The 27,733-nt window shown below is 36.2% G+C and overlaps 1 protein-coding gene across 28 annotated transcripts in view; it reads left to right on the top strand.

Annotated features, from left to right (window-relative positions):
- Positions 1 to 27,733, top strand: part of SCAPER (S-phase cyclin A associated protein in the ER) — a 555,380-nt gene that overhangs the window by 209,040 nt on the left and 318,607 nt on the right. For all 28 annotated transcript variants that reach the window (NM_001374332.1, XM_063716003.1, XM_063715996.1 and 25 more), the window contains 1 exon segment: positions 23,020 to 23,156. In NM_001374332.1, the coding sequence (NP_001361261.1) occupies positions 23,020 to 23,156 (137 nt within the window).

The following is a 27,733-nucleotide window of genomic DNA, read 5'->3' as shown; positions in this document are numbered from 1 at the left end:
ATATTATTTGACCCAGCCATCCCATTACTGGGTATATACCCGAAGGATTATAAAACATTGTACTATAAAGACACATGTACATGTATGTTTATTGCAGCACTATTCACAATAGCAAAGACTTGGAACCAACCCAAGTGCTCATCAGTGATAGACTGGATAAAGAAAAGGTGGCATATACACACCATGGAATATTATGCAGCCATAAAAAAGGATGAGTTCATGTCCTTTTTAGGGACATGGATGAAGCTGGAAACCATCATTCTCAGCAAACCAACACAAGAACAGAAAACCAAACACTGCATGTTCTCACTCATAAGTGGGAGTTGAACAACGAGAGCACCTGGACACAAGAAGGGGAACATCATGCACCGGGGCCTGTCGGGGATGGGGTGCTACGGGGGAGGGATAGTATTAGGAGAAATACCTAATATAGATCATGGGTTGATGGGTGCAGCAAGCCACCATGGCGTGTGTATACCTATGTAACAAACCTGCATGTTCTGCATATGTACCCCAAACTTAAAAGTATAATAATTTAAAAAAAAAAAGTATGTGTTGCCAATATGAGGACTATTCTTTGGTTTTTAATTTTTACTTTTATTGGATTATGGTAAGAGAATATGGTTTATATAGGTTCCACTTTGAGGAGTTTATTAATTTTTCTTTGTAGTTTAATATATTGTAATATTTTAAGAATAATCTGTTTTCTCTCTGGATATATATAACATATATTAGATCAAATGTCTTAATTATCATGTAAATCTTACTTTTGTATCCGATTGGTTTTTGTTCATTTAAATCTTTTACTCAAAATGGAAAGAATGCCAATATGCTATTATTGTTATTTCTTCACATCTCCTTGTATTTTTAAAATCAATATTTGCTATTTATGTATTCCAAAGATTTATCATCACAGTCATAACTTTTTATATCTCTTTTACTGGTGAAGTTTACCTATTAAGAGTATGAAGCATCCCTCTTTCCTATTTAATGCCTTTCTCCTTGAATATTATTTTTGTCTGGTATTAATATGCAAACCTAGTTTTGGTTAATGTTGCTTGATAGATCCTCTTCCCTCTTGTCTCATTCATAATTTATATTTTGATTTTTTTAAATGTAGGTCTATTCCTAAAATGTATACTTTTATTTTGGTTGTTTATTGCTTTACAAAAAGAATACCTTGCTCTATGTAATCTTTATGGACTTGTGCTTTTTCCCTCAATATTATAATGCTTATATTCATCCAAATTACTATGAAGAGCTTTAGTTTGTTGGTTTTGGTTGCTGTACTGTTTTGTGATTATACACGATTTATTTACTATCCTGTTGATTGATGTTTATGCTGTTTTTAAGTTTTTGCTTTGTAAGTAGTGTTGGTGTTAACATTCCTATACATACCACTTGTACATGTATAAGAGTTTTCCTTGGGCATATACCTAAGGGTGGAATGCTGAGTAGTATGGTATATAAATGTTCAATTTTAGAGACGATCCCATACTGTTTTTCTAATTGGTTGCACCAATTTGCACTCTTACCAGTGACGTATAAGAGATGTAGATTTACGTTCTCCACAACTCTTGGCGTTATATGGGTTTTTAACATTTGCCAATCAAGTAGGTGTAAAGTGATATTTCATTATAGGCTTGATTTTTATTTACATGATCATTAATGACATAAAGCATTTCTTCATGTTTTAGGAAAGTATTTCCTGTTCTGTAAAATGTCTGTGGCTGTTCTTCCCCTTTTCTATTGAGTTCTATTGGGTTGTTTACTCTTTTTATTTTTAGGCTTTTTTCATAAATTGTTACTAGTTTTTTATTAGTTATGTATATTGGAAATATCTATAACAGTTTTTAACCTAGATTTTCATATTCTTATATCTATTAGCAAAAATATTAGTTTCAACAATCAAATTTATCAGTATTGTCTTTTATAGATAGTACTTTTTGTGTTCTGCTTCAAAAATCTTCTCTATCTTACGTTATAAAAGTGGTTCACCTGTATTTTCCATTAAGTGTTTTGAAGTTTTGTTTTTGACATTTAAATCTCCAATCCACTTAGAGTTATTTTTTACAGCTCCTTTTATTGGACTCTTCTTTCACCGTCTCACATCACCTCTGTTTTGTGCTACATTTCATGCATGCATGAACTGTTTCTGGGTTCCTTATCCTCATTTGTCTGCTCCATTATCATGTTATCTTACTTAAGAAACTTGTTCTACACAGGAGAACAAGATCTTTCTTGTGGCTTCTTGTCCTTTTACTCATCCTTATACATTTTAGAATTAAATTGTCAAGTTCTATCAAAAACTGTTGAGAATTGTTTTAAATCAGATCATTTGGGAAATAATTCACATCTTCCTGATATTCTTCTTATTTGTGAATGCCATATTATTACATTTCAATTAGGCCTTTAAGAATATTTGTTACTAAATAACGTTTTATAATTCCCACAATGGTATTTTTTACCTGTTTGCTGCTCTATAGAAATGCAAGTGATTTTGCATATCAAGCTCATATTTAGCCCTCTTGTTAAACTCTTATTTCCAGTAACTTGTCTGTAGATTGAGGTTTCTATGTAAATAATCACACTACAAATAATAAGGTTGTATTGTGTATTTGCATTGTTTATAACTCAAATTTACTTTTTTTTTTTAATCCCCCAGCTTATATGTGTAGTACAATGGTGAACACATGTAGTGGTGGCATTCTGTCTCATACCTGATTTTAAAGAGTAAGATTCTAAAGTTTTCTCACTTAAAATGATATTTGCTTTAGGTGTTTAATAACTAGTGTTTTCAGTTAAGGAAGTTTCTTTTTCTAATTTCTAAATATTGGCTTATGGATTTGTTATTTAATCTTTTAGTATAGTGACATATTTATTTCCTAATATTAAACTGTTTTTGCTAAGCTGGAATAACCCTAATTCATTACTGGTATATTATCTTTTTAATGTATTCTTTGCTAATATTTTGTTCACTGCTATTGCATATAAATTTATGAGTGATAGAGTTTTATGATTTTTCCTTTTTTTCATCATCTTTGGTTATCAGGATTATTCTCATACAGTAAGTTAGGAACTCTTTTTTTTCTATTTTCTGGAAGATTTGCACAATACCAGGATTGTCTTTTCTTTGAAATTTTGAAAGAAATTCCCTGTAAAATTCATCTGGTCCTGGTCCTTTCTTGGTTGGAAGATTCTTAAACAACCTTTAGTATTATTAATAATTACTAGTGTATTTAAATATTTTATTTCCCTTTTAGTCCCTTCTGCAAAGTTAGGAGTTTTCTAGAAATTTATTTTTATACTGTTTTAAAAATATTTTCATGTAGTTATTGATAGCGTTCTTGTATCTTTTAAGTCTCTACCTCATTTGTAGTTATACCCCATTCTTAGTCATAATTCTGTTTGAGTATCCTTTTATTTTTAGTCTTCCCTAAGGTTTTTTTTTATGTTTAATATCTTAAAATTTATTTAATTTTTAAATTTTCAGTTACTATGGGTATATAATAGTTGAATATAATTATGGGGTACATGTGATATTTTGATACAGGCATACAATGTGTAATGACCAAATCAGAGTAATTGGGATATCCATCACCTCCAGCAGTAGATTTTTCTCTATCCCTTTACATTGGGCATATGGGTGTCATTGCATGTGAGATGGGTCTCTTGAAGATAGCATGTAATTGGGTCTTGCTTTTTTGTCCAACTTGCCGCTCTGTGCCTTTTAATTGGGACATTTATCCTATTCAAAGTTAATATTGGTATGTGCAGATTTGATCCTGTCATCATGGTGTTAGTCGGTTATTATGCAGACTTGATTGCATGACTGCTTTATAGTGTCGGTGGTCTATATACTTAAGTGTGTTTTTGTGGAGACTGGTAGCCATCTTTCCTATCCATATTTAGCACTCCCTTAAGGACCTCTTATAAGGCAGGTCTGTGGTAATGAATTCCCTTAGCATTTGTTTGTCTGAAAAGGGTCTTATTTCTCCTTTGCTTTTGAAGCTTAGTTGGGCTGCATGTGAAATTCTTTTTAATTTTTAGAAACATGGTCTTGCTCCATTACAAGGCTGAACTCCAACCCTTGGCCTCAATCAGTCTTCCTGCCTCAGCCTCCTGAGTTGCTAGGATTATAGGTGTGAGCCACCCCGCCCAACTCTGCAATATGAAATTCTTGGTTAGAATTTCTTTTTCTTTAAGAATGCTGAATGTAGACCACCCCCCGCAATGTCTTCTGTCTCGTAAGGTTTCTGCTAAACAGTTTGCTGTTAGCTTGATAGGGGTTCCTTTTGTAAGTGACCTGTGCCTTCTTTCCAGCTGCCTTTAACATTTTTTTTCTTTGATTTCGACCTTGGAGAACCTGATGACTGTATGTCTTGGGGATGGGCATCTTGTATAGTATTGTGCAGGGTTCTCTGTGTTTTCTGAAGTTGAATTATGGCCTTTCTAGTATGGTCAGGGAAATTTTCATGGATGATACCCTCAGATATGTTTTCCATATTTGCATGCTTTTTCTCCTTGTCTTTCAGGGATGCCAAGGCATCGTAGATTTGGTCTTGTTACATAATCCCATATTTCTCAGAGGTTTTGGTCATTTTTCTTTATTCTTTTTTCTTTATTTTGTTTGACTGAGTTAATTCGGAGAACCAGTCTTTGTGACCTGAGATTCTTTCCTCAGCTTGGTCAATTCTGCTATTAATATTTGTGATTGTATTATGAGATTCTCGAAGTGAGTTTTTCAGCTCTATCAGATCAATTTTTTTTTCATAAAATGAGCGTTTCATTTTTTAACTCCTGCATTGTTTCATTGTATTTCTTAGATACTTGGGTTGGGTTTTGCCTTTCTCCTAAATCTCCACGATGGATATTCCTATCCATATTCTGAATTCTATGTCTGTCATTTCAGCCATTTCAGCCTGGTTAAGAACCATTCCCAGGGAACTAATATGGTACTTTTGAGGTAAGAAGACATTCTGGCTTTTTGAGTTGCCACAGATCTTATTCTTTCTCATGTATTTGGGCTGATGTTCCTTCAGTTTTTGAAATTGCTGTGCTTTGGATAGGGTCATTTTGTTTTTAATCTTATTTGGTGCCCTTGGGGTTTCATTGTGTTATAAGGTGGGCTCAGTTGGCTGACTTCATTTTTGGAAAATTTTAGGGGGCCAGAGCTCAACTCAGTAATCCTAGGCTGTGTGCTGTAACTCTTGGGGGCTAGTATCCATCCCTCTGCTTTGTTTTCTGGCCCCTTGAGGTTAGGAACCTGCTTTCCTGGAGGGGCTGAAGTATTTCTGGTCTACTGACCACAACACTGTAATGGGTGGTACCAGCTAAAGTGCTTTTTCAAGATGGTGCCTTGGGATCTGTGCTCACTTGTATGTGTCAGCAAATGCCACACTGTTTTGGGGTATGCTCATGTTGGCTATGGTGGTGTAGCAGTGGGAGCTGGACTGTGGCCTTCCTGCTTGTGCTTGTACCAGCAGGGGTGGGGCAGGGTTTCCAGCATTTGTGTTTGCACTTGCGCTTGCAGTGTCAGGATGTTGATGGGCATGGGGCCACCAATGTCTGTGTCCACATTCAAACTGGCAATGATGGCACAGCTGTGTACCTCCCTGTCAGCTGGGGGCATCATTGGGGTGTGGTTGTGCCAGCAGCAGTGGCACAGCAGTCTGCATGCTCACACATGCACTGTGGGGTGGGGGGGGAAGGGAGGTGAGCTCTGTCCATGTGCGTGCACTGTCACAGCTGTGGGTGTGTGGCCATGGGCTTCTGCATGCTGGCAAAGTGCCTGGGGAAGGTTGTGGGTAGGCTGGTACATTTCCACAGGGCCCATTCTAATGGAGTTCTCTAATGGTCAGGTGAAGTGTCTCGAAAAAGAACATATGAAGAGCCCCAGCGGCACCGTGGTTGGGCATCTGAGGCAGAGCTCCAAGTGGCACAGTCATGCTGGGGCTGCAGGAGAGGCTAGCATACAGGGCGGTGCCCAGATGGGACTGCCTCTGTCTCATGGGCAAGACAACTTTGCCCTGTCCAGGTCTGACAGTCACTCTAAGGCTACAATCTCCTAGAGGAGCATGGTGAGCCTTGGGGGATGGTCAGTCATTGCCAGGCTCTACTGCGGATGTTCCCACACCAGACCCTCTGGGCTTCACACAGGCTGGAGTCTTGCCCCTACCGCCCCTCTAAGCAGCTCTCCCTGTTAACATAAGTGTCTGTGGGAGTTGTGATGTCTCCTGCTGCCAGGATTCCAGGGATCTGTGGAGAGAAGAGGCCACTCCTTGCCTCCTCAACTCATCTCTTCCCCAGAATTTTTGGGTGCCAAGAACTAGTCCTGGTTCTTAGTATGCCCATGCGATGTTTCCAGCTTCCTCCCTCTTCATCCCAGCATCTGCATTCTGCTTCTGTTCACTCTTCGCTGCTTCCCCCTGACAGTCTACTCAGAGTATGCCAGTCACCTCCATGTCCCAGTCACTGGGTGATAGATGTTCCTCCTGGCTGCATCTAGTTGGCCGTCTTGGCCACTACACTGTTTTGTATCCCCTTTGGTCTTAGATGGGTCTCTTACAGATAGCTTGTGCCTGGATTTTCTTCTTTTAAACTAGTCTTACAGTATTTATCTTTTAGTTGAGGATTTGTTTTTAAGTGGACACAGTATTTAATAGTATTGTAATATGCATAATTATTTTATTTTACAATGTGTCGTACTGCAGGAAATTCAAAAATTGGATAAGTTCTCCTTTCATTTATAGGGTTAGGAATAGGTTTTTCTTAGAAATGTGTATTACAGTAGAGAACTTTGAGGTGTAACTATCATACATTTCTTACCCTGATTTTTAAGTGTACAATTTAATAAATTTTGGCATATACATAACACCATGGAACCATCACCATGATCAAGATAGTGGACAAATTTATCACCTCAAAACCTTCCTCATCTACAATATCCTTGCCGTTTTTCTCTTGTCTCACCAGTTTTTGAGAGAGGATATTGAAATCTCTGATTTTAATTGTGTGTTTGTCTTCATGTAGTTTTCAATTGTATTATTAGCTATATAAATGTGTCTTAGTATGTTTTTGTGTTGCTTCAGAAGAACACCTGAGGCTGGTTAATTTATAAAGAAAAGACATCTCTTTAGCTCACAGTTCTGCTAGCTGGAAGGTTTAAGATTGAGCACATAGTGAGGTCCTCAGGGTGCTTCCACTCATGGCAGAAAGTGAAGAGGAGCTGGTGCATGCAGAGATCACATGGTGAGAGAGGAAGCAAGAGAGTGAGGAGGGAGGTTCTAGGCTCTTTTTAACCAGCAGCTCTCATGGGAACTAATAGAGGAAGGACTCACCGCTTCAGCAAGGAAGGGCCTTTATCTAATCATAAGGCATCCACCCCCATCACCCAATAACTTCCCAGTATGCCCCACTTCCAACATTAGGGATCAAATTTTAGTATGAAATTTGGAGTGGACAAACATCCAAGATATAGCAAATGCTAAGGATTGTTAGGTTTTCTTAATTGGCCCCTGTATTATTATTATTATTATCATGAAATGACCTACTTTGTCCCTGTGCATATTCTTTGCTCTGAAATTTACCTGGTCTAATATTAATATAGCCATTTCAGCTTTCTTTTCTGTTGTGTTAGGATGGTATATCATTTTCTGTCATTGTACTTTTAACCTATGTATTGTATATTTGCATGTATTTTTTTGGTCAGTATTTAGAAGTTAACAGCACTGTGATGAAGCTGCTGACACCCTCAAGCCCTTGTCACCTATGGCTGTGGAAGCTACTCGAAACTAAGGACTTCTGGCTCTGAGCATTATCTTCCCTTTGATCTTGGTTTGAAAGATTGATGTTATTTGTGATATATGGTATTACTGTTACTCTATTACTAAAATATTTTCTAAGGATGAAGCCTGATACTAGTCAAGTTGCTGTATTTGAAATCTGAGAATTCTGAGAAAACACCTTTCATTACAAGGCATGGTTCAGTACAACTGAATTATTCCTTGTTGCAATATTGAGCTCAGACCTTTCTTATTCTTCACAGCATGATAAATTAATAACCTTTTTGAACTGTGGGCTTTCCTTTGAGTCATCTGTTAAACCTCAGATTAGATCAGAAAGGAAGATCAGAATCTGCAAAAGGAGGTTTTACCTCATTCATCATTGCCACCTACCAGAAAACTGATGGAGTATTTGTAATTGTCACTGAGTGGCGGGAGGACAGATGGTGAACTGTCATCCTTATCAGTGGATGGCTTTTCTCTTTTGCATGGTGTCTGTTTCACAGTATTTCATTAGCTTTATTTTTCTCATCTGTCACTTTAAACAATATAATAAATAAATTGTAACTGATAAAAATATAAGTATATCCTACATCTGTGGAAAGGGACCTTAGCAGAGTTGAATCTTTTGTATAATTAAAATGACCTATTTATTTTCAAAAGTTGTCATTGCCATATATGTTTAAAGTGATTTAGTCACAAATGATGCATAAATAATAAATGATGCATAAATGATAAAAAGGCATTGCATTTCAGATTTTCAGATTTTCTCACATTTACTATTTGACAGAATTTTAAACTTAAATATAATGGAACTGTCAGTCCTTTTCTTTTATTTTTTAAAGCATTTCTTCAGCACTTGCTTGTGTAATCTCTATTAGGCCAGGTGCTAGGGAAGCATAGGTAAATGATGTCATGTGAGCCCATCTCTGACAAATTTCACAGTTTCTTGAATCTCTAAACACACTCATTTTTATATGAATTAAGTAATTTTTCTATATTGTTGTCTTCATTTTTGAATAGTGTTTGAATACTGTCCATGGATACTTTATTTGATATGACTAATACCATCCAAGACATTAGTAATTACAAATCAGCTTTAAAGAGTTCCTCTGTGTACTTTCTGGAACATAATCTGTTGGAATGTTTTCTTGGATGAGTGATCATCTATGAAAAGAACAGTTTACTACAGATTCCTTTGGTCTTAGTCTGAATAAAACTCTGGCCCCCAGAGAATCATTCCTCCTTAACTTAAGCAGTTAGCATAAGTCCTTGATACATAGTAGGTTTGAATTAAATGTTAGTGAATTGAGCTAAAACCCTAACTTATTATCTTCAGTATGCTGTATCTATGGGGATGCTATACGAAATATGTGATAAAGTGCTGTCTAAAAATGCCCTTTGTTTTTAGGTGAGTGTTCCTTTATTTTTCCCTTCTTTCTTCTGTTTCTTTGTCTTGTTCTCCCAATTTTCCTTCTTCTTCTTCTTTCTCTTCCAGGTACCTTGATCTCTTTCCTGCCCTCCTATACCTTCCTCACCTTTTACTTCTGTCACTCTCTTCATCATCCAGAGAAACAAGAAATATAAGTTTTAACCCTTCAGTCCCTTACCCCTTCCCAATTTGAGTAGAAGGCAGTGGGGGAGTATTATAAATGCTTCCTATTTATCTTATTTGTTGTCATGCTGGGCAGGCTTAAAATGGTGGTATACTTAATAATATTTTTTAAATGTGAGGAAAAAAATTGATTTTTCAATAAACTGATAAAACTGGATTTTAGATTCCAAAGTTGATAAAGTGTAGGCTGAGACTGAGAGGAAAATGTTTTTACAAATGGCATGTGAAAACCATTGCATTAATTTTTTATGTATTTAGATTTGTAACTTGGTTTCCACCCTGTTCTTGAAAATAAACTTTAAAGAAATAAGCCTTTAAGCAAGACATTGAATTTTTATTGAAAAACTCTGATTTTCTAATAAAAAAATTTTTATTACTGTAATTAAGCTTTGGATCCTTTTTTTCAAAGTATATTTAAATCCTTTTGATCTAGGAAGAAAAATGTCTTTGACTATTCTAAATTCTATTATAATATTTAAAATAATGGGAAGGAGATTATTTGCTTCATTGTGCCACATTTTATGGAATGTGTTTGAGGCAACACTTGACAGAACTCTAAAAATGGCAGCTTTATAAAATTCTATGTTGTGTCATTTATATTTCCTGCCTATTCCATTTTTAGAACTTTTATTCTTTTCCAAAGATCATGAACCTTTCGGTCAGTTTTTTTCCCCATGTCTCTTAAAAAATAGGAAATATGGGAACCCTTAGGAGGAGTCTGATAGACTATCAAGGTCATAAACCTGAGTATGAATTATTTCATAGAATACAGTAAATTATGTTAGGAAAACCAGAGCATTGGTCTAGTATGCCATAAAAGGTAATTAAAAGAATAAGAAGGGTGTAAACTTTGATGAGATCATGTCTGCATACGTATTAGTTTCTTTATGTACATTATTAGTATTTTAAACTATAGCAGTGTTGTTTAAAATTTTACAGTGTGACTTAAAAACTAGACTTAAAATTTTATTGTGTGTGTGGAATTAGCCACATTAATTAGCTTTTGGGCTTGTTACATTGATTTTTAGAATATTAGAGAAGGAGGACTTTAGAATTTATTATCTAATCCCTTAATTTTACTAATTAGGAAACTGATGCCTAGAGAAATCAGTCAGTCATGAGTTGCAGACTTCATCTTGGTGTGGATCTCTTGACTCACAGTTTAGTGCTGCTTCTATTGCATCAAGCTGCTTTTCTATACCTAAAATAAAAAGTGTCTCTATTAAGGCTTAATTAGAATTAACAGTATGAAATATGGTCAACTAAGACTTACTTCTGTTTCTCTTAGTAGGAGATAGGAATTGTATTATCCAGGATTCAGTGAGGCTAGAAGTTGCATTTTAAAAATTATATTAGGAAGGAAGGAGATCCAGGCACCTTTTGGGAAGATTTTTATTGTGATTCACATTTTGAAAATGAGTAAGTCGGTCTCAGCTACTGTGTCTCACAGGGTATATCTTTGGTTTTACTTGTGCCTGTGACATAGTAATTAGCTTTAAGAGTAGATACAAAAAGATAAGTGATGTCTATACAACAGATATTGTGCAACAACTATAACCTTATGCAAATTGACCCTCTTTACTTGAAAGATTCTGCTTTTTCTTCCATTTCCTTAATAACATTAATTTATTTATAATAACATTTATAATAAAGTACATATTAATATATATTTATTGTAGAAAATTGAAGCAAAAACAAAGTAATGCCTGCTGTATTAACATTTTGATCTAATTATTTTTTGCTTTTTGTGCCCAAATACATAAAACTCACACATTTATATATGAACTGCATTGCATAGATTTGAATCCAGAATTTTTATTTAACATTATACAATGAAAATTTTAATATAATTAATATTGTTTAAAATTAAATTTATATAGTATCATCTCAATGCATGTGCCATAATTTATGTAATCAATTTCTTACTGCTGATATTTTGTTGTAAATCTCACTGCAGTGAATATCTTTATAGAGAAATCTTTTTGTACATCTATTTTATTATGGCAATTTTTCAGAAATAAGATTATTTAAAGTACCTTTTTTTGACTGAGCACTTACTAAATATTAGGTAGACTGGGGTATAAGACTAGTTGACTGTTTAGCAAGGTAGATTGTTATGAAATGTGACTATATAGAACAGAGGCAGGTATACCAGCATCCAAAGACCTCCATCTTTTTGATGGCTAGAGCTATAGATGACTTGAAGCGAACAGCATTTGAAATAAAAGGAGGTAAAATTTCTGTATTTTTCTGATCCCAGCTAGTGCAGGCTGGTTGAAGGAAGTGGGGTGTTAAGAAAAGATGCCATCAAGGCTCAGGGCCCAAAGGTTGCATTCTAAGGTTTTGAGCAGAGTTCAAATCACAGCAGGAATCTCAACCAATGAGTAGGGAGAAGAAATTAAGAAACCCAGTTTCAGCCAGGCGCGGTGGCTCACGCCTGTAATCTCAGCACTTTGGGAGGCTGATGCGGGTGGATCACCTGAGGTCAGGAGTTCGAGACCAGCCTGGCCAACATGGCGAAACCCCGTCCCTACTAAAAATACAAAAATTAGCCAGGCATGATGGCGGGCGCCTGTAATCCCAGCTACTCGGGAGGCTGAGGCAGGAGAATCACTTGAACCCAGGAGGTGGAGGTTGTAGTAAGCTGAGATCACGCCACTGCACTCCAGCCTGGGTGACAGGGTGGGACTCCGTCTCAAAAAAAAAAAAAAAAACAAAAAAAAAACAGTTTCATGGAATGGACTACCCACCCCTGAGGATAGAATGAAGAGTGCTGCGTGCCCAAATACAGAAGCGTTCAAGTGTATTGGATTCTGGACCTAGAGCAGCAAGAGTAATTTCAGAACCTACAAGTTAGTATATGGATCCTGCTATTGTACTACGTATCATGGCAGATTTGGCTATGGAATTATGGGAAGGGCATTAGAACCTTCATTTCAAAGTAGCTCCAGAAAGCAGAGCCTGACCCTTTTTTGTCAGCATTGTTACTTAGAAGGTTCAGCTTCTGCATCATTCTGTAATTCCCAGTTAAATTTTGTCCTATTCCATAGCCTCAGACATAAGAGAACCAAGCAAGGAAAGTGACGAGGTCAATGCAAATATATCACCTCTTCTTTCAGTAAAGCATATCCTTATTAATTTTACTTTTCTGCAGAAGATTGTTTTCTCCTATCCTTATAACAGATTTCAAACTTGCGGTATAGTATATGCTTTCAGCACTTGAATAGTGCACAAATGTGTTAATTTCAAGTTCAGATCTTAGATGCTTGAGAGATATAAATATTATAATTTCATTTATTTGGCAAGCCAAACATGGAATTTTAAGATTTATATGTATATATTATTTTTCTCTACAAAATGACTCTTTTGTAAACTAATTATTATGGTGAATTTAAAACATACATAATAGTTGACAGAATAGTATGATGAACCTCCACTTACTCATCATACAACCTTGCAGTGATAAACTTGTGGTAAATCCTGCCTCACTGACATTCCATCCAGTCTCCATAAGTACTATCTTGAAGTCAATTCCAGATAACATTTCATTATGGCTATTTTTTATGGAGATTTTCTTTCTGCTTCCAAAAGTAACACATGCTTATTATAAAAGAGGAAATTTAAAACTTGTCACAATCATCTAGTGAGAAATTTTAATTTTTGCCTTTTCTTATATTACTTTATGCATGCCAATGTATACATATAAATACATGCAAAATACATATTATGTATAAAACTTTGCTGCATAATTGTATTAGGGAAAGGTCTAAGCTGCTATAAAAGCACCAAAATACAGTGATTTTAAGAACATAGAAATTTATTTTTTACAGTACTGTTCTGAGGTAAGCAGAGTAGGTTTTCAGGGTCGCTTTATGTGACATATTTTTTCAGGGACTCATCTTCTGTCTTTACCATCTCTTCAGGTATGCCCTCCCTTCATGATTAGAGCTGTTGTTACAGGCTCTTTTCTGTTGCAATTTGCAGAAGGGGAAGAGTAAATGGACCTTAAAACACCGAGTATGCATTCATTTTCCATTGATGAATACTCAGTCACATGGTCACCTCAAGCTACAAGAAGGACTGGACATTCAGTTCATAGTAAAAGACTTATGTGACTTGCTATAAAGCTCTATTACTATGGAGTCTGGTGCAGTGCAATATTTTCTTTGTCCTCTTTATTTCCTCCCTCATAGACACATGAACGTAGAGTCTTAGACTCAGGTTTGATCCATTTGGTAAGACTATAATTGGTGTTGAGTTCTTTCATCAAGATGAACATAATGTTTGATTGTTTTTTATTTTTGTGGTATTGACGTATCAGCTATTGATGCTTAGTACCTAGATCCACTAATTAATAGATATGGGGATATTCCAGTTCTGCATTTCATTTTCATTTATTATTTGTAATACATTTATAAAGAAATGGTTCCCTCATCTACTATTTGGCTACTGAGTACAGTTTGTAAATGTGTGTGTAAGTCAGTACACATTTTTTATTATTTACCAGTTTTCAGGATAATGAACTGGTTTCCTATTATCCTCCAAAGTTATCTGATTGGGGGGTGTGTGTGTGTGTGTGTGTGTAGATAGATAAATTATGAATTGATGGATTTAAATATTTTTAATGGGTTTCAGTCATTTGTAGTTTTCCTGTTTGAATCTCAAATTATGCCATCTTTTGTTCAGTGAGAGTCTTTTAGGGTTTGTTTTCAAATCCTTTTGACATGAGCCCAGTCAAATTTGATAGTTGCCTTGCTACCCAGTTTGACAAGGTATTAGACTTATTATCAGCTATTTTGGTAAGAAACTCTGCTTACTTTTACTGGGAAATGATATTTCAAGACCATAATCAGAGATGCTCATTGCTACTGGGTTGATCGTTGTGAACAGAATTAAGAAATGAAGAAATGAAATATGTATATATGTGTGTGTCTATTCAGCCTCTTCTGTATTGCATCCTGTATCTCTTTTCTTCCATACCGCATATCAGGTTCTCAAGGACAGAAGAGATGATAGAATTATAATATAACCACATTTACTCTATCCTGCCCAACACATGCAACAGTCTTAGAATAACATTACTAATAGTACCACCATCAGTGTAATTACCAAGAACAGTTTAAATTTCTTTTCATATGTTTTCCCCATTCTCCCCATCTTTTAAAAATAGTAACACGATGATAAATCTGAGACACCAGCATTATATACTGGATTCTTTAGCTTTTATCCGTAGTTTAGTCTCAGTTCTGTAAGTATATATGCAATGTTCACCAGTAGTCCTTGTCCGTGTCTCTCCTGTCATTTTTCTTTTCTAAGGCATGTTCTGAGGAATCATGTAGATTCCTCAAAAGGTTTATGATAATAATATTCTCTAGGTTTTGAAAATGTTGATAATAATTTGTGCTTTTTTTTGCTTGAAAGTTAATTTTACTAGATAGAAAATCTTTAGCTTATATTTCTTTCTTAAAAATGCTAAATACATTATTTTCTTTTGGCATAAAATGTTGCTGTCAAAAAGGCTGATGATAATCCAGTTTTTTTCCTTGTAAATCACTTGTTTTTTTTTCCCCTAAATGCTGAAATAAATTTTCTTTTTATTTAAGGCCCGGACATTTTAATAAGATATGTCAGTATTAGCCTCTCTAGGTCAGTATTTTCAAGTGTATGGTGTACTCTTTCAGTATTTATATTCTTCACTTAATCTTAGCCAAAAGGCCAAGAAGCGATTCTTTTTATATTCTTGAAAGTTTTATTGGATTAAAGTTTTTAATATTTGATCTTTTCTCTTGCTTTGGTTTACTTTGTCAAGAACTCCTATTATCTGGATCTCATCTTTGTCCCTCTTCAGTATTTCCACTTACTTTGAAATCTTTTTTTATTAAAAAATTGTATCCTTTTTATTTACATTTTGAGGCATTATTTGTTGTTTATTTACTCTTATACATCTTCTGTTTTGTTTTTATTTCTTAAATGATTTCTTTCATTGCAATCTTTTTTTGAGTTTTAAGACCTAATTATTGAGTTTTTAAGATAGTGATTTCTGTTGTTCTCTCATGCCTTATATCATTTTTTGTGTGTGTTTCAGCTTATTTTGAAATAGAAAGTTACATTTTGACCTGTGCATACATCTTTTTGGTGTGATTTGTTGTTGTTTATAAGGTTGCTATTCTACTTATTTGTTTTCTTCTGATAACTTTGGCATTTGACCTTGATAATTTTCTCTTGCTAATTTTTACATGGAATTAGTTTTATGAAATTTTTAGAAGGACATGTTTTAGGATAGTCATTCTAACTTCATAGAGATCCCTCTTACATAATTTTTGTGAAAAATGTAGTGGCTTGAGTTCTGAAGTTTCCTGGTTCTGTTTTCCTGTTCTGCTTTTAGCTAGGCATTGTTTTCCCCTTTGTCTCTATTTTCCCTAGTTTGTCCAATTTAAATTCCTTTCCCAGCAGTTTCTCCTGGAAGGGAGCCCTGGTGGCTCATTTCCAGAGTCATAAGGGCTACCCTCCACTAGTCAGATCAGACCTTCTTAATGCAAGGACCATTTACTTACCTCCTATTGAAGTCGCCAGAGCCCCTCTCACTTTCAAATGCTGTTCTCAAATTAGCCTGTTAACTCTCCGGTGAGTAACTGTTCCTTTTTTAGGGTTCTTATGTTCTAATACTCATTATTCATCCTGATGTTTCCCTCTAATTTCTCCTGCAGACACTGAAACGCTACTTCTCTGATGGTAGTTTGTCCACACTCACTTCTTTTTTTTTTTTTAATTTTTATTATTATTATTATACTTTAAGTTTTAGGGTACATGTGCACAATGTGCAGGTTAGTTACATATGTATACATGTGCCATGCTGGTGTGCTGCACCCATTAACTCGCCATTTAGCATTAGGTATATCTCCTAATGCTATCCCTCCCCCCTCCTCCCACCCCACAACAGTCCCCAGAGTGTGATGTTCCCCTTCCTGTGTCCACGTGTTCTCATTGTTCAATTCCCATCTATGAGTGAGAACATGCGGTGTTTGGTTTTTTGTCCTTGCGATAGTTTACTGAGAATGATTATTTCCAATTTCATCCATGTCCCTACAAAGGACATGAACTCATCATTTTTTATGGCTGCATAGTATTCCATGGTGTATATGTGCCACATTTTCTTAATCCAGTCTATCATTGTTGGACATTTGGGTTGGTTCCAAGTCTTTGCTATTGTGAATAGTGCCGCAATAAACATACATGTGCGTGTGTCTTTATAGCAGCATGATTTATAGTCCTTTGGGTATATACCCAGTAATGGGATGGCTGGGTCAAATGGTATTTCTAGTTCTAGATCCCTGAGGAATCGCCACACTGACTTCCACAATGGTTGAACTAGTTTACAGTCCCACCAACAGTGTAAAAGTGTTGCTATTTCTCCACATCCTCTCCAGCACCTGTTGTTTCCTGACTTTTTAATGATCGCCATTCTAACTGATGTGAGATGGTATCTCATTGTGGTTTTGATTTGCATTTCTCTGATGGCCAGTGATGATGAGCATTTTTTCATGTGTCTTTTGGCTGCATAAATGTCTTCTTTTGAGAAGTGTCTGTTCATATCCTTCGCCCACTTTTTGATGGGGTTGTTTGTTTTTTTCTTAAAACGGAGTCTTGCTCTGTCGCCCAGGCTGGAGTGCAGTGGTGCGATCTCGACTCACTGCAAGCTCTGCCTCCCGGGTTCACACCATTCTCCTGCCTCAGCCTCCAGAGTAGCTGGGACTGCAGGCACCTGCCACCACTCCTGGCTAATTTTTTTCTATTTTTAGTAGAGACGGGGTTTCACCATGTTAGCCAGGATGGTCTCAATCTCCTGACCTGTGATCCACCTGCCTCGGCCTCCCACAGTGCTGGGATTACAGGCGTGAACCACCACACTCACTTCTATTTGGAGGTTGTGGGAATACCTTGTCACTTAGTATGGTTGTAAATATTTTTCATGGGTTTTGCTTTAATATCTAATTCCTCTTTATGTTTGTATATGGAGATGCAGAGAGTTCAAAATTCTGCTACCACTGCCACTATCTTCTCAGAATTTTCTTTTATAATCTCAATTTGTTGCCCAGACTGGAGTGCAGTTGTGCAGTCACGGCTCACTGTGGCCTCAACTTCCTGGACTCAGGTGATCCTCCCACCTCAGCCTCCCATGGAGCTGGGACCGCAGGTGCGCACCCATGATGTCCTGCTAATATTTTGTGAAGACGGGGTTTTTCCATGTTACCCAGGTTGATCTCGAACTCCTGGGCTCAAGCGATCCACCCGCCTCTGCCTTCCAAAGTGCTAGGATTACATATGTGAGCCCCTGCACCCAACCTTTAATAAGGATTTTGATGACTGTTACCTCTTCATAGAAATATACCATAATTTACTAAACCACTCCCTCAATGTTGAAAAAGCTTCTTTTTACATGCTTTCCATCTTAAGAAACCATGTCAAAACTTTCTTCCTGTATAACACTGTAATTATTTTAATGGAAAGGTAGATGATTTTTACTCTTTTATCATCAAAAGGTGATCTCTCTCTTAGAAGAAGCAAAAGCGTAATGCAAACCATTAAAAGGTAATATGTAAAGACTTGAAATGTATTTATAGAAAGCTGGACAGAAGAAACATCCTAAGTCATAGAAAACAAAATGCAGACAAATGGTCAAGCATACTAATACCAATATTTCAGTTAACTAATCAAGAGGTTTAGAAACAAAACAGGAACACCACATACTGGCAAACCACTTGCGGGGACATCAACTAATTCCCATTTTGATTGTTCAATTTGAGAATACTTATCAAAAGTCTTAAAAATATGTATAATCTGTGGCCCGGGTTTTTCATTTCTGTGATTTGATCATAAAGGAATAATTGACTATTTGTTTAAATTTGAACTATAGGAATATTTTGTTGCATTATTTATGTCACTGAAAAATTAAAAATTATCCAGATGTCTAACAAGGCATTACTCAAAATAGGTGTATTCATGAAATGGAATAGCTTACATCTGTTAGCTTATGTTGTAGAATTATTATTTAATGGAAGGAATATATATTTATATCAAATATAGCAAATTTAAAAATTTCATAAATGGGAGAACCTATTTTTAAAAAACTATATGCAAAGAACAATGTCTGGAAGAATATACTTCAAAACAGTTTTTTTCTAGGTATTAGAAATATTTTAATTTTTATTTATATATATTTTCTATAATGAACACATTTTTGTGTTAAGGAAAAGTTTACTATTAAGTCAAACAAAAACATGCTCATTTGTCTCTGGTTTGAGATTTTAAAAACATTAACATTAATATGAATGCCTGATGTATGTGGTTTTGTATGTGAATATGTGTGTAAAGGCGTTGTCTCTAACAAAGGTATGATTCTTGATAGTTCTGGATAGAGTCCAAGTTTTTTTGTGTAGTGACTGCATTTGTGTATAAGTTTTCTTAGTGATTTCTGTTAGATATGTAAATAACATTTATGTACAACTGAAAATAGTATAATTTAGATCTTTCACAAAACTGAAGATATCATTTAGAATATTTCTTTTCCTTAGTGCAGTGATCAAATCACATGTCGGAGACTAGCCTGCATGAGCAGCATGGCGGGAGGGAATGTGGAGTAGTAAAAAACCTTGATCTTGGAAAGTCAGCCAGTCGTGGTTTTGATCTTGAGCTTTATGACCATGGGCGGCCTTATACCGAACTCCTTTGAGATCTGCATCAGTAAACATCTGTGTTTGTTAACCATCTCTGAAATGTAAACATACTACCACCTGCTTTATGGGATTGTGAAGATGATAGGAAATAATGTATGCAATTGATTCAGTCCTTTGCTAATCACATAATAACTGTTCAATAAATGGTAGTATGGATGGTGCTTTCATATATGACTTGCTTTGTTCCATATGTCTTTGGGAGATAATGGGAAGAGGGTTTTCTCCCCCTGCCACTCGCTGTTTTCTTTCTTTGAAAAGAAAGACCTGGGTTATTTGTTTTAAGTTTTTTGTATGTGTGTACTTACTACTTAAATCATTTGCTTTACGTTAGTGCTACCGTATAAAAGTATAGTATACCATAGGCCTAGTTTATCAAAGAAAATATTCTACAGTGAGAGAATACTTTCTTCGTTTGGCTGTGGGTTTTTGTTGTTGTTGTTGTTGTTGTTGCTTGTTTTTTGTTGGTAGGTTCATAATTTGGAAAGTGAGCACAATTCTATAGCTCATACCTATTTCCAGCCATATCTCTAAGGTAGTAGTCAAGAATATGGATTCCCTAATCACACTGTCTGGGTTTAAATTTAGGCTCTGTCACTTTACTAGCTGCAGTGTCACTCAGTCATGGTTTTGGCCTTCTAACTTTGAAAAAGTTAACTTTGTGTCCAAGTTTTCTCATAGTTAAAATGAGGATAATAAAAATATATACCTTCTAAGTTTTTTCTAAGTATAGTTCTAAGGATGAGATGAGTGATATTATATAAAGTACTTAGCTCAATGTATCTTGTGTAATAAGGGAGAAAAATACTATTATTAGTTGTTATTACATTAACTCTCTTTTTATTTATTTATGTAACGCATACTTACTGAGTGCTTGCCATATGACAGACACAGTTCTAGGCTTAGAAACATCAGTGAACAAAACAGACAAAGTCGTTGCCCTTGGGAAACTTATGTTTGTGGATGGAAATTGAAAATGATTATGTAACGTTAGGCAGTGATGTGAAGTCTAATGAAGAAACATAAAGAGAATAAGGAGATGACAAATAATAGAGGGTGTATGTTAAGACTGAGCATTCATTTTGGTCGAGACCACGTAAATACCCAAGAGAATATTCTTGGCTAAGGGAACAACATATATAGAGCCCTGAGGCAGTAACGTTTCTGATGAATGTGGGGAACAACAAGAGGACTACTGTGGATGTAGTTTTAGTGAAGAAAGAAGAGAATGGTAGATGAGATCAGAGAGATCAATGACTCAGCTTTGTAGGTCATGGTGAGGAATTTGGATTTACCCTAAGTGTGATGAGAATGTAAGTTTTGATAAAAGGAATGATGTGATTTGATTGTTGTTTTAAAAAAATAAGTGGCTGTTTTTATAGAGAAAAGACCGATGGGGTCAAATTAGAAACTGTGAGACCAGTTAAGAGGCTATTGCAGTAATATAAATGAATGCTGTTGGTGACTTAGAGCAGGTGATGGTGGTAGGGATAAGTGGTTGAATTGGGGATATATATGAAAGGAGAACTGATAGGATTTGCTGATGTATTGGATGTGAGCAATTATGCAAATGATGGTACTGTTTACTCAAATAGAGAACACTTTCAGAAGAACAATTTGATGTATATAAGGAACATAAGAGTTTTGTGGTAGATGTGTTATTTTCGGAATGCTGATTGTGGAAATGTTCCACCTAACTGGAGATTTTGAGGAGACTTTTGTTTTGTTTTGCTTTTTTTAAAGACAGTCTTGCTTTGTTGCCCAGGCTGGAGTGCTGTGGTATGATCTTGGCTCATTGCAACCTCCGCCTCCTGGGTTCAAGCGATTCTTCTGCTTCAGCCTCCCAGGTAGCTGGGATTACAGGTATGTACAGGCATATACCTCCATGCCCGGCTAATTTTTGTATTTTTAGTAGAGACGGGATTCTACCATCTTGGCCAGGCTGGTCTCGAACTCTTGCCCTCAAGTGATCCTCCCACCTTGGCTTCCCAAAGTGTTGGGATTACAGGTGTTGAGCCACTGTACCTGGCTGAGGAGCCTTTTTTTTTTTTGAGGCCAAATCTCACTCTTGTTGCCCAGGCTGGAGTGCAATGGCGTGATCTCGGCTCACTGCAACCTCCACCTCCCGGTTTCAAGCAATTCGAGGAGACATTTTTATGCAGGTGAATGGAGTTTGGGAGAGAGGTCAGAACTAGAGATAAAAATTTGAGAATTTTCTATGTATGAATAATATTTCAAGTTACTGCATTAGATGAGTGAGTTTGGATAGAGAAGAAGAAAGCTCTGAGTATAGCTCTGGGATGCTTCAACATTTAGAGGTCAAGAAGAGGAGAAGGACCCAGCAAAGAAGACTTAGAAGGAGCAGCCAATGAGTTAGAAGGACAATGTGATGTCAGGAAACCAAGTGAAGGAGGAGTCTTGGGTAGGAGGAAATTATCTGTAGGACTAAGGTTGCAAGAAACAGATAAGAACTGAACATTGGCCACTGGCGTTATTGACCTTGACAAGGAAAATTTGTAGATTGGTAAGGGTGGTAAGGGCAAAAGCTGGACTAAAATGAGTTTGGGAGCGAATGAGAGCTAAGGAAGTAGAGGCAAAATACACTTTGTTTCAACAAATTTTGGTACAAAAGGGTAGTAGCTGAACAGAGACATACAAACAAGAATCCTTTTGAGATGATTTAAGTAGAAACAGGAAAACTGATGATGTAGATAAGAGGAGAAATAACCATAAAAATGCGAGACAAGGAATGGGATCCAGTGTATATTTGGAGGACTTGCTTTTAGATAGGAACATGTGTTCATATATTATAACAGGAGGGAAGAGAGTGTACGGGCACATATGCAGATTATTTGATATATTTAGCTGTGGGAGTGTGTGGAAGCTCTCGTCTGAATAATGCTGTTTTCCTTAATCAAATAAACATGGTCAAGAACTGAGAGATGGCGTTAGGAGATGACGGATATTGGAGATTTAAGGAGAGAGTCTACAATAATTTTTAGCAAGGCAAATGTGTAGACTAACTAATGAAAAGTTGCTTGACTGCCTGGGAATACTAGAGGCCACTTGAGGTGTAATTTCATAAATTTAAAGTTTGTAATTATAGCCATATTAATCTGCTTCAGACATAGGCTCAGAATAGGGAGAGAGTTGGATTTAGGATTGGGATTTTGCCATGCATGTATGAAAGAAGAAAGGGGGAAAAGAGCTGAGCGCAAGCAACAGAATGATTATAGTGATAGGCCATGAAATCTAAGATGGATAAGGAGGGGAACTTGACCAAACACTATGTGCTCTTGCTGAACAAAGCTTTGCTGTCCATACCCACATTCCACTTTCTCATCTCTAGGATGTTTTCTGAGATGACCTTCTTTTTCCTTCCTGCAGCCTTACCCTACTCACAGCCCAAACACATACTTACCTAATATTCGTATGTTCACATTTTATCCTTTCTTCAAGGGATAGCAGATATGGTGCTTCCTTCCTGAAGTTTCCCCGCCTTCCCCCTAGTGAACAGTGATCTTGTTTCCCTCTTTGGGTTCTTACAGCACTCTAAATCTCCGATTGGCTTGGTATTATAGATGGTTTTATAGTTTTGTGTATGTATTTTACCTTTCCTACTCTACTTGTGTGATATCGTGGTAGGGATTATGTCCATGTAGCCTTAGCATTGGCGCAATTGATATGCAATGAAGTGAAGTCAGTGATGTAAAAACCTTAAGTAAAACAGTTTCTTCAACGTTTTCCAAAACAATTGTAGAAACCAGTGTATTACGGAGATTACTTTTAGTTTCATCAAATGTCTTAAACTCACTGTAGTCTATAGCAATCCTATAATATATTTAAATAATCATCCTCATTATTATTATTTTATTTATTTATCTTGCAGGAGCATCTTTCCTTGAAGAAGTATATCATTGACATTGTGGTTGAAAGTACAGCTCCAGCAGAAGCTTTGAAAGATGGAGAAGAGCGGCAAAAAAATAAAAAAAAAGCCAAAAAGATAAAAGCCCGGATGAACTTCAGGTACCTTAAATACCCTTAAAAGCAAAAGAAAAACTCTTAGTGATGTGTCTTTTAATGTAAATCCAAGGAAGACAAAAAAAGTTTAAAGTTGTTTGCTTCATGAAAGCCTTGGAAATAACACTGATGAGCCTAATTTATAGCCACTTTCCTTGATTGAGAAAGAAAACTGCATTATCGATCTAAAGCCCTTGCTTTCACCTGTTAAGAGCTCTTCTTATAATTGGATGCCAAAGCTCTGCCAAACTTGAGCCTTCTCCAGCATACAATAGTATGTTTAAGTATGTGTAAACCAAGCCTATTTTTCTTTCCAACTATTGATTTTTAAATGAAGTATCAAAGAAAATCAATAGCAATCAACAAATAGAAGTCTACTGGCTGTAGTGTCAAATCCCATAACTAGGCTTAATCAATTTGGTTGCCTGTCACAACAAGAAAAAGTTCAAGAAATATCTTAAAATGGAAAGTGAGTTGTCAGACCTGTAGTTTATCATCAGCCTCCAAAGTGTCATCTGAAGATCAGACAGCTGTGTAGTACATCATTACCTCACAAGCTTTGAGTGTCATCTGATGACGGATGAGTCCGGTTCGAGGACACAGAGATAGCTCTTCTTTAGTAGATAATCCTTTGCTGTTCGAGGGCAACTATTCTGAATATGTCCTTATACTTTTACTACTAAGTGTCTCAAAGATGGAGAAGCTTGACCCATGGGATTATAGGAATATAGAACGTACAATAATAGTGAACAGTGCAGTTATCTCTCTGTAGTTTCAGTGTTTAGATAATGATAAATCTAGGTGTCTATTTCAATTTACATAATCAGTGATAACTTCAGAGTGCTCATTTAATCAAAGAATAGAAAAGGCTTTTTTGATTTTAGTTTTTGAAGTTAATCCAGATTTCTCAGAATAGTTTTACGTTATATTTTAGGGCATTACTGACCTTCATTTCTAGTTTATCCTAAGAACTTGTAGACCTCTTGATACTTTTGAATGTTTTAAGGGCCTGTTTTTTGAACATGTCTATTTTTAATGTTCACATTCCCTTGGTGAGCTTCCTGGTTCTGTGGCTATAAATACCTCTACTTGCCAATGACTACCAATTTTATATCTTCAGCTTTACTCAAACTTAGTATGTCCAAAACAAACCTGCTCTTCCTTCTTGCCACAGAAAACCTACCTCATTACATAGTGTTCTCTATATCAGCAAATAAATACTTTATTCCAGTTGCTTAGGCCAAAACCACTGAAGTCATCCTTGATCTGTCTTTCTCCTACACCTCACATCCAATCTAACTGCAAATGTTAGCTTTGCTTTAAAAATATATTCAGAATTTGACAACGTCTCTCTAACTTCACTGCTTTCCCCTGATCCAAAGCTTCAATCATCTCTTACCTGGATTGTTACAGTAGCCTTCTGACTAGTCTCCTTGTTTCTGCCCTTGTATATTCTAAACACTCCAGCCACAGCAGACCTGCTAAAATGTAAGTCAGAGCCTGTCACTGCTCTTGTCAAAACCTCAAGGATTTTATAGTTCAGGTTTCCTCTTCCTAGAAGGTTCTTCTCACATACATCCGTCAGTTGGCTTCCTTGCCTCCTTCAGGTCTTTGATCAAATGTCACCTTATCAATGAAGCTGCTTTTGAGGGCCTTATTTTTTTTTAAATGTAACTAATGCTTTGTTTTTTAAGGAAAATCTTAAACATGTAAATAACCATAGGAAAAATACTTTTATCTTCTAATATTTTGCCATCTGTATCCATTCTATGCGTACTAACTGTATCTATTGACTTTTTTCATTGACATATGGTTTATTTAAGTGCAATGTGGCAATGTCAAAAATACACTGTTTGAGTTTTGAAAAATCTTGATAGTCATACAATCCATACCCCTATCAAGATTTAGAACATTTTCATTGCCCCATAAAGTTCTTTTTTCCTCTTTGCAGTCAGTCTCCCACCACTCCTGGCCTGAGGCAACCACTGATATGCTTTCTATAACTGGAGATTACTTTTTCCAGTTCTAGAAATTTATACAAATGACATCCACTCTTTTGCAGCTGGCTTTTTTTTTTTAACTGATTATACTGTTTTTGAGGTTTATCTGTGTTGATGTGTATATGTAATTTCTTCCCTTTTTATTGCTGACTATATCCATTGTATGGATATACCACATTCTAGTGATAGACATTTAGGTTTCCAATCGGGGACATTTATAAATAAAGCTCCTTTAAAGTCTTTGGATGAACAAATATTTTTATTCCTCTTCGATAAATACCTACAAGTAGAATTATCAAACTGTTTTCCATAGTAGTTGTGCCATTTTATACTCCCATTAGCAATCTGTGAGAATTCCAGGTCCTTCATATTCTTGCCAATATTTGGTATTATTAGTTTTTAAAATTTTAGTTTAGTTCTAGTGGGAATGTAGTGGTATCTCATTGTTGTTCTAATTTGCATTTCCCCAGTGACTAACACATATATTGATCATCTTTTCATATCCTCTAAAACTGTTCAGTATTTTCCTTTATGAAGTGTCCCAATTTAAAAAAATAGGCTGTCATTTTATTAGTCATTTATATATTCTGACTGCAAGTTATTACACAGATGTATGTACTGAGATGTCTTTTCACTCATTCTGGAGCTTACATATACATTTTATTTATTTATTTATTTATTTATTTATTTGTTTGTTTATTTTTTTCTCCCCCCTCCCCCCACCCCACAACAGTCCCCGAAGTGTGATGTTCCCCTTCCTGTGTCCATGTGTTCTCATTGTTCAATTCCCACCTATGAGTGAGAATATGCGGTGTTTGGTTTTTTGTTCTTGCGATAGTTTACTGAGAATGATGATTTCCAATTTCATCCATGTCCCTACAAAGGACGTGAACTCATCATTTTTTATGGCTGCATAGTATTCCATGGTGTATATGTGCCACATTTTCTTAATCCAGTCTATCATTGTTGGGCATTTGGGTTGGTTCCAAGTCTTTGCTATTGTGAATAATGCCGCAATAAACATACGTGTGCATGTGTCTTTATAGCAGCATGATTTATAGTCCTTTGGGTATATACCCAGTAATGGGATGGCTGGGTCAAATGGAATTTCTAGTTCTAGATCCCTGAGGAATCGCCACACTGACTTCCACAAGGGTTGAACTAGTTTACAGTCCCACCAACAGTGTAAAAGTGTTCCTATTTCTCCACATCCTCTCCAGCACCTGTTGTTTCCTGACTTTTTAATGATTGCCATTCTAACTGGTGTGAGATGGTATCTCATTGTGGTTTTGATTTGCATTTCTCTGATGGCCAGTGATGATGAGCATTTTTTCATGTGTTTTTTGGCTGCATAAATGTCTTCTTTTGAGAAGTGTCTGTTCATGTCCTTCGCCCACTTTTTGATGGGGTTGTTTGTTTTTTTCTTGTAAATTTGTTGGAGTTCATTGTAGATTCTGGATATTAGCCCTTTGTCAGATGAGTAGGTTGCGAAAATTTTCTCCCATTTTGTAGGCTGCCTGTTCACTCTGATGGTAGTTTCCTTTGCTGTGCAGAAGCTCTTGAGTTTAATTAGATCCCATTTGTCAATTTTGGCTTTTGTTGCCATTGCTTTTGGTGTTTTAGACATGAAGTCCTTCCCCATGCCTATGTCCTGAATGGTATTGCCTAGGTTTTCTTCTAGGGTTTTTATGGTTTTAGGTCTAACATTTAAGTCTTTAACCCATCTTGAATTGATTTTTGTATAAGGTGTAAGGAAGGGATCCAGTTTCAGCTTTCTCCATATGGCTAGCCAGTTTTCCCAGCACCATTTATTAAACAGGGAATCCTTTCCCCATTTCTTGTTTTTGTCAGGTTTGTCAAAGATCAGATAGTTGTAGATATGTGGCATTATTTCTGATGGCTCTGTTCTGTTCCATTGATCTATATCTCTGTTTTGGTACCAGTACCATGCTGTTTTGGTTACTGTAGCCTTGTAGTATAGTTTGAAGTCAGGTAGCGTGATGCCTCCAGCTTTGTTCTTTTGGGTTAGGATTGACTTGGTGATGCGGGCTCTTTTTTGGTTCCATATGCCAAACTAAGCTTCATAAGTGAAGGAGAAATAAAATACTTTACAGACAAGCAAATGCTGAGAGATTTTGTCACCACCAGGCCTGCCCTAAAAGAGCTGCTGAAGGAAGCGCTAAACATGGAAAGGCACAACCGATACCAGCCACTGCAAAATCATACCGAAGTGTAAAGACCATCGAGACTAGGAAGAGACTGCATCAACTAATGAGCGAAATAACCAGCTAACATCATAATGACAGGATCAGATTCACACATAACAATATTAACTTTAAATGTAAATGGACTAAATGCTCCAATTAAAAGACACAGACTGGCAAGTTGGATAAAGACTCAAGACCCATCAGTGTGCTGTATTCAGGAAACCCATCTCACGTGCAGAGACACACATAGGCTCAAAATAAAAGGATGGAGGAAGATCTACCAAGCAAATGGAAAACAAAAAAAGGCAGGGGTTGCAATCCTAGTCTCTGATAAAACAGACTTTAAACCAACAAAGATCAAAAGAGACAAAGAAGG

This window comes from Pongo abelii, chromosome 16, assembly GCF_028885655.2.
Source record: "Pongo abelii isolate AG06213 chromosome 16, NHGRI_mPonAbe1-v2.0_pri, whole genome shotgun sequence".
Lineage (NCBI taxonomy): Eukaryota > Metazoa > Chordata > Mammalia > Primates > Hominidae > Pongo > Pongo abelii.
This window is presented reverse-complemented; position numbering and strand designations above follow the sequence as displayed.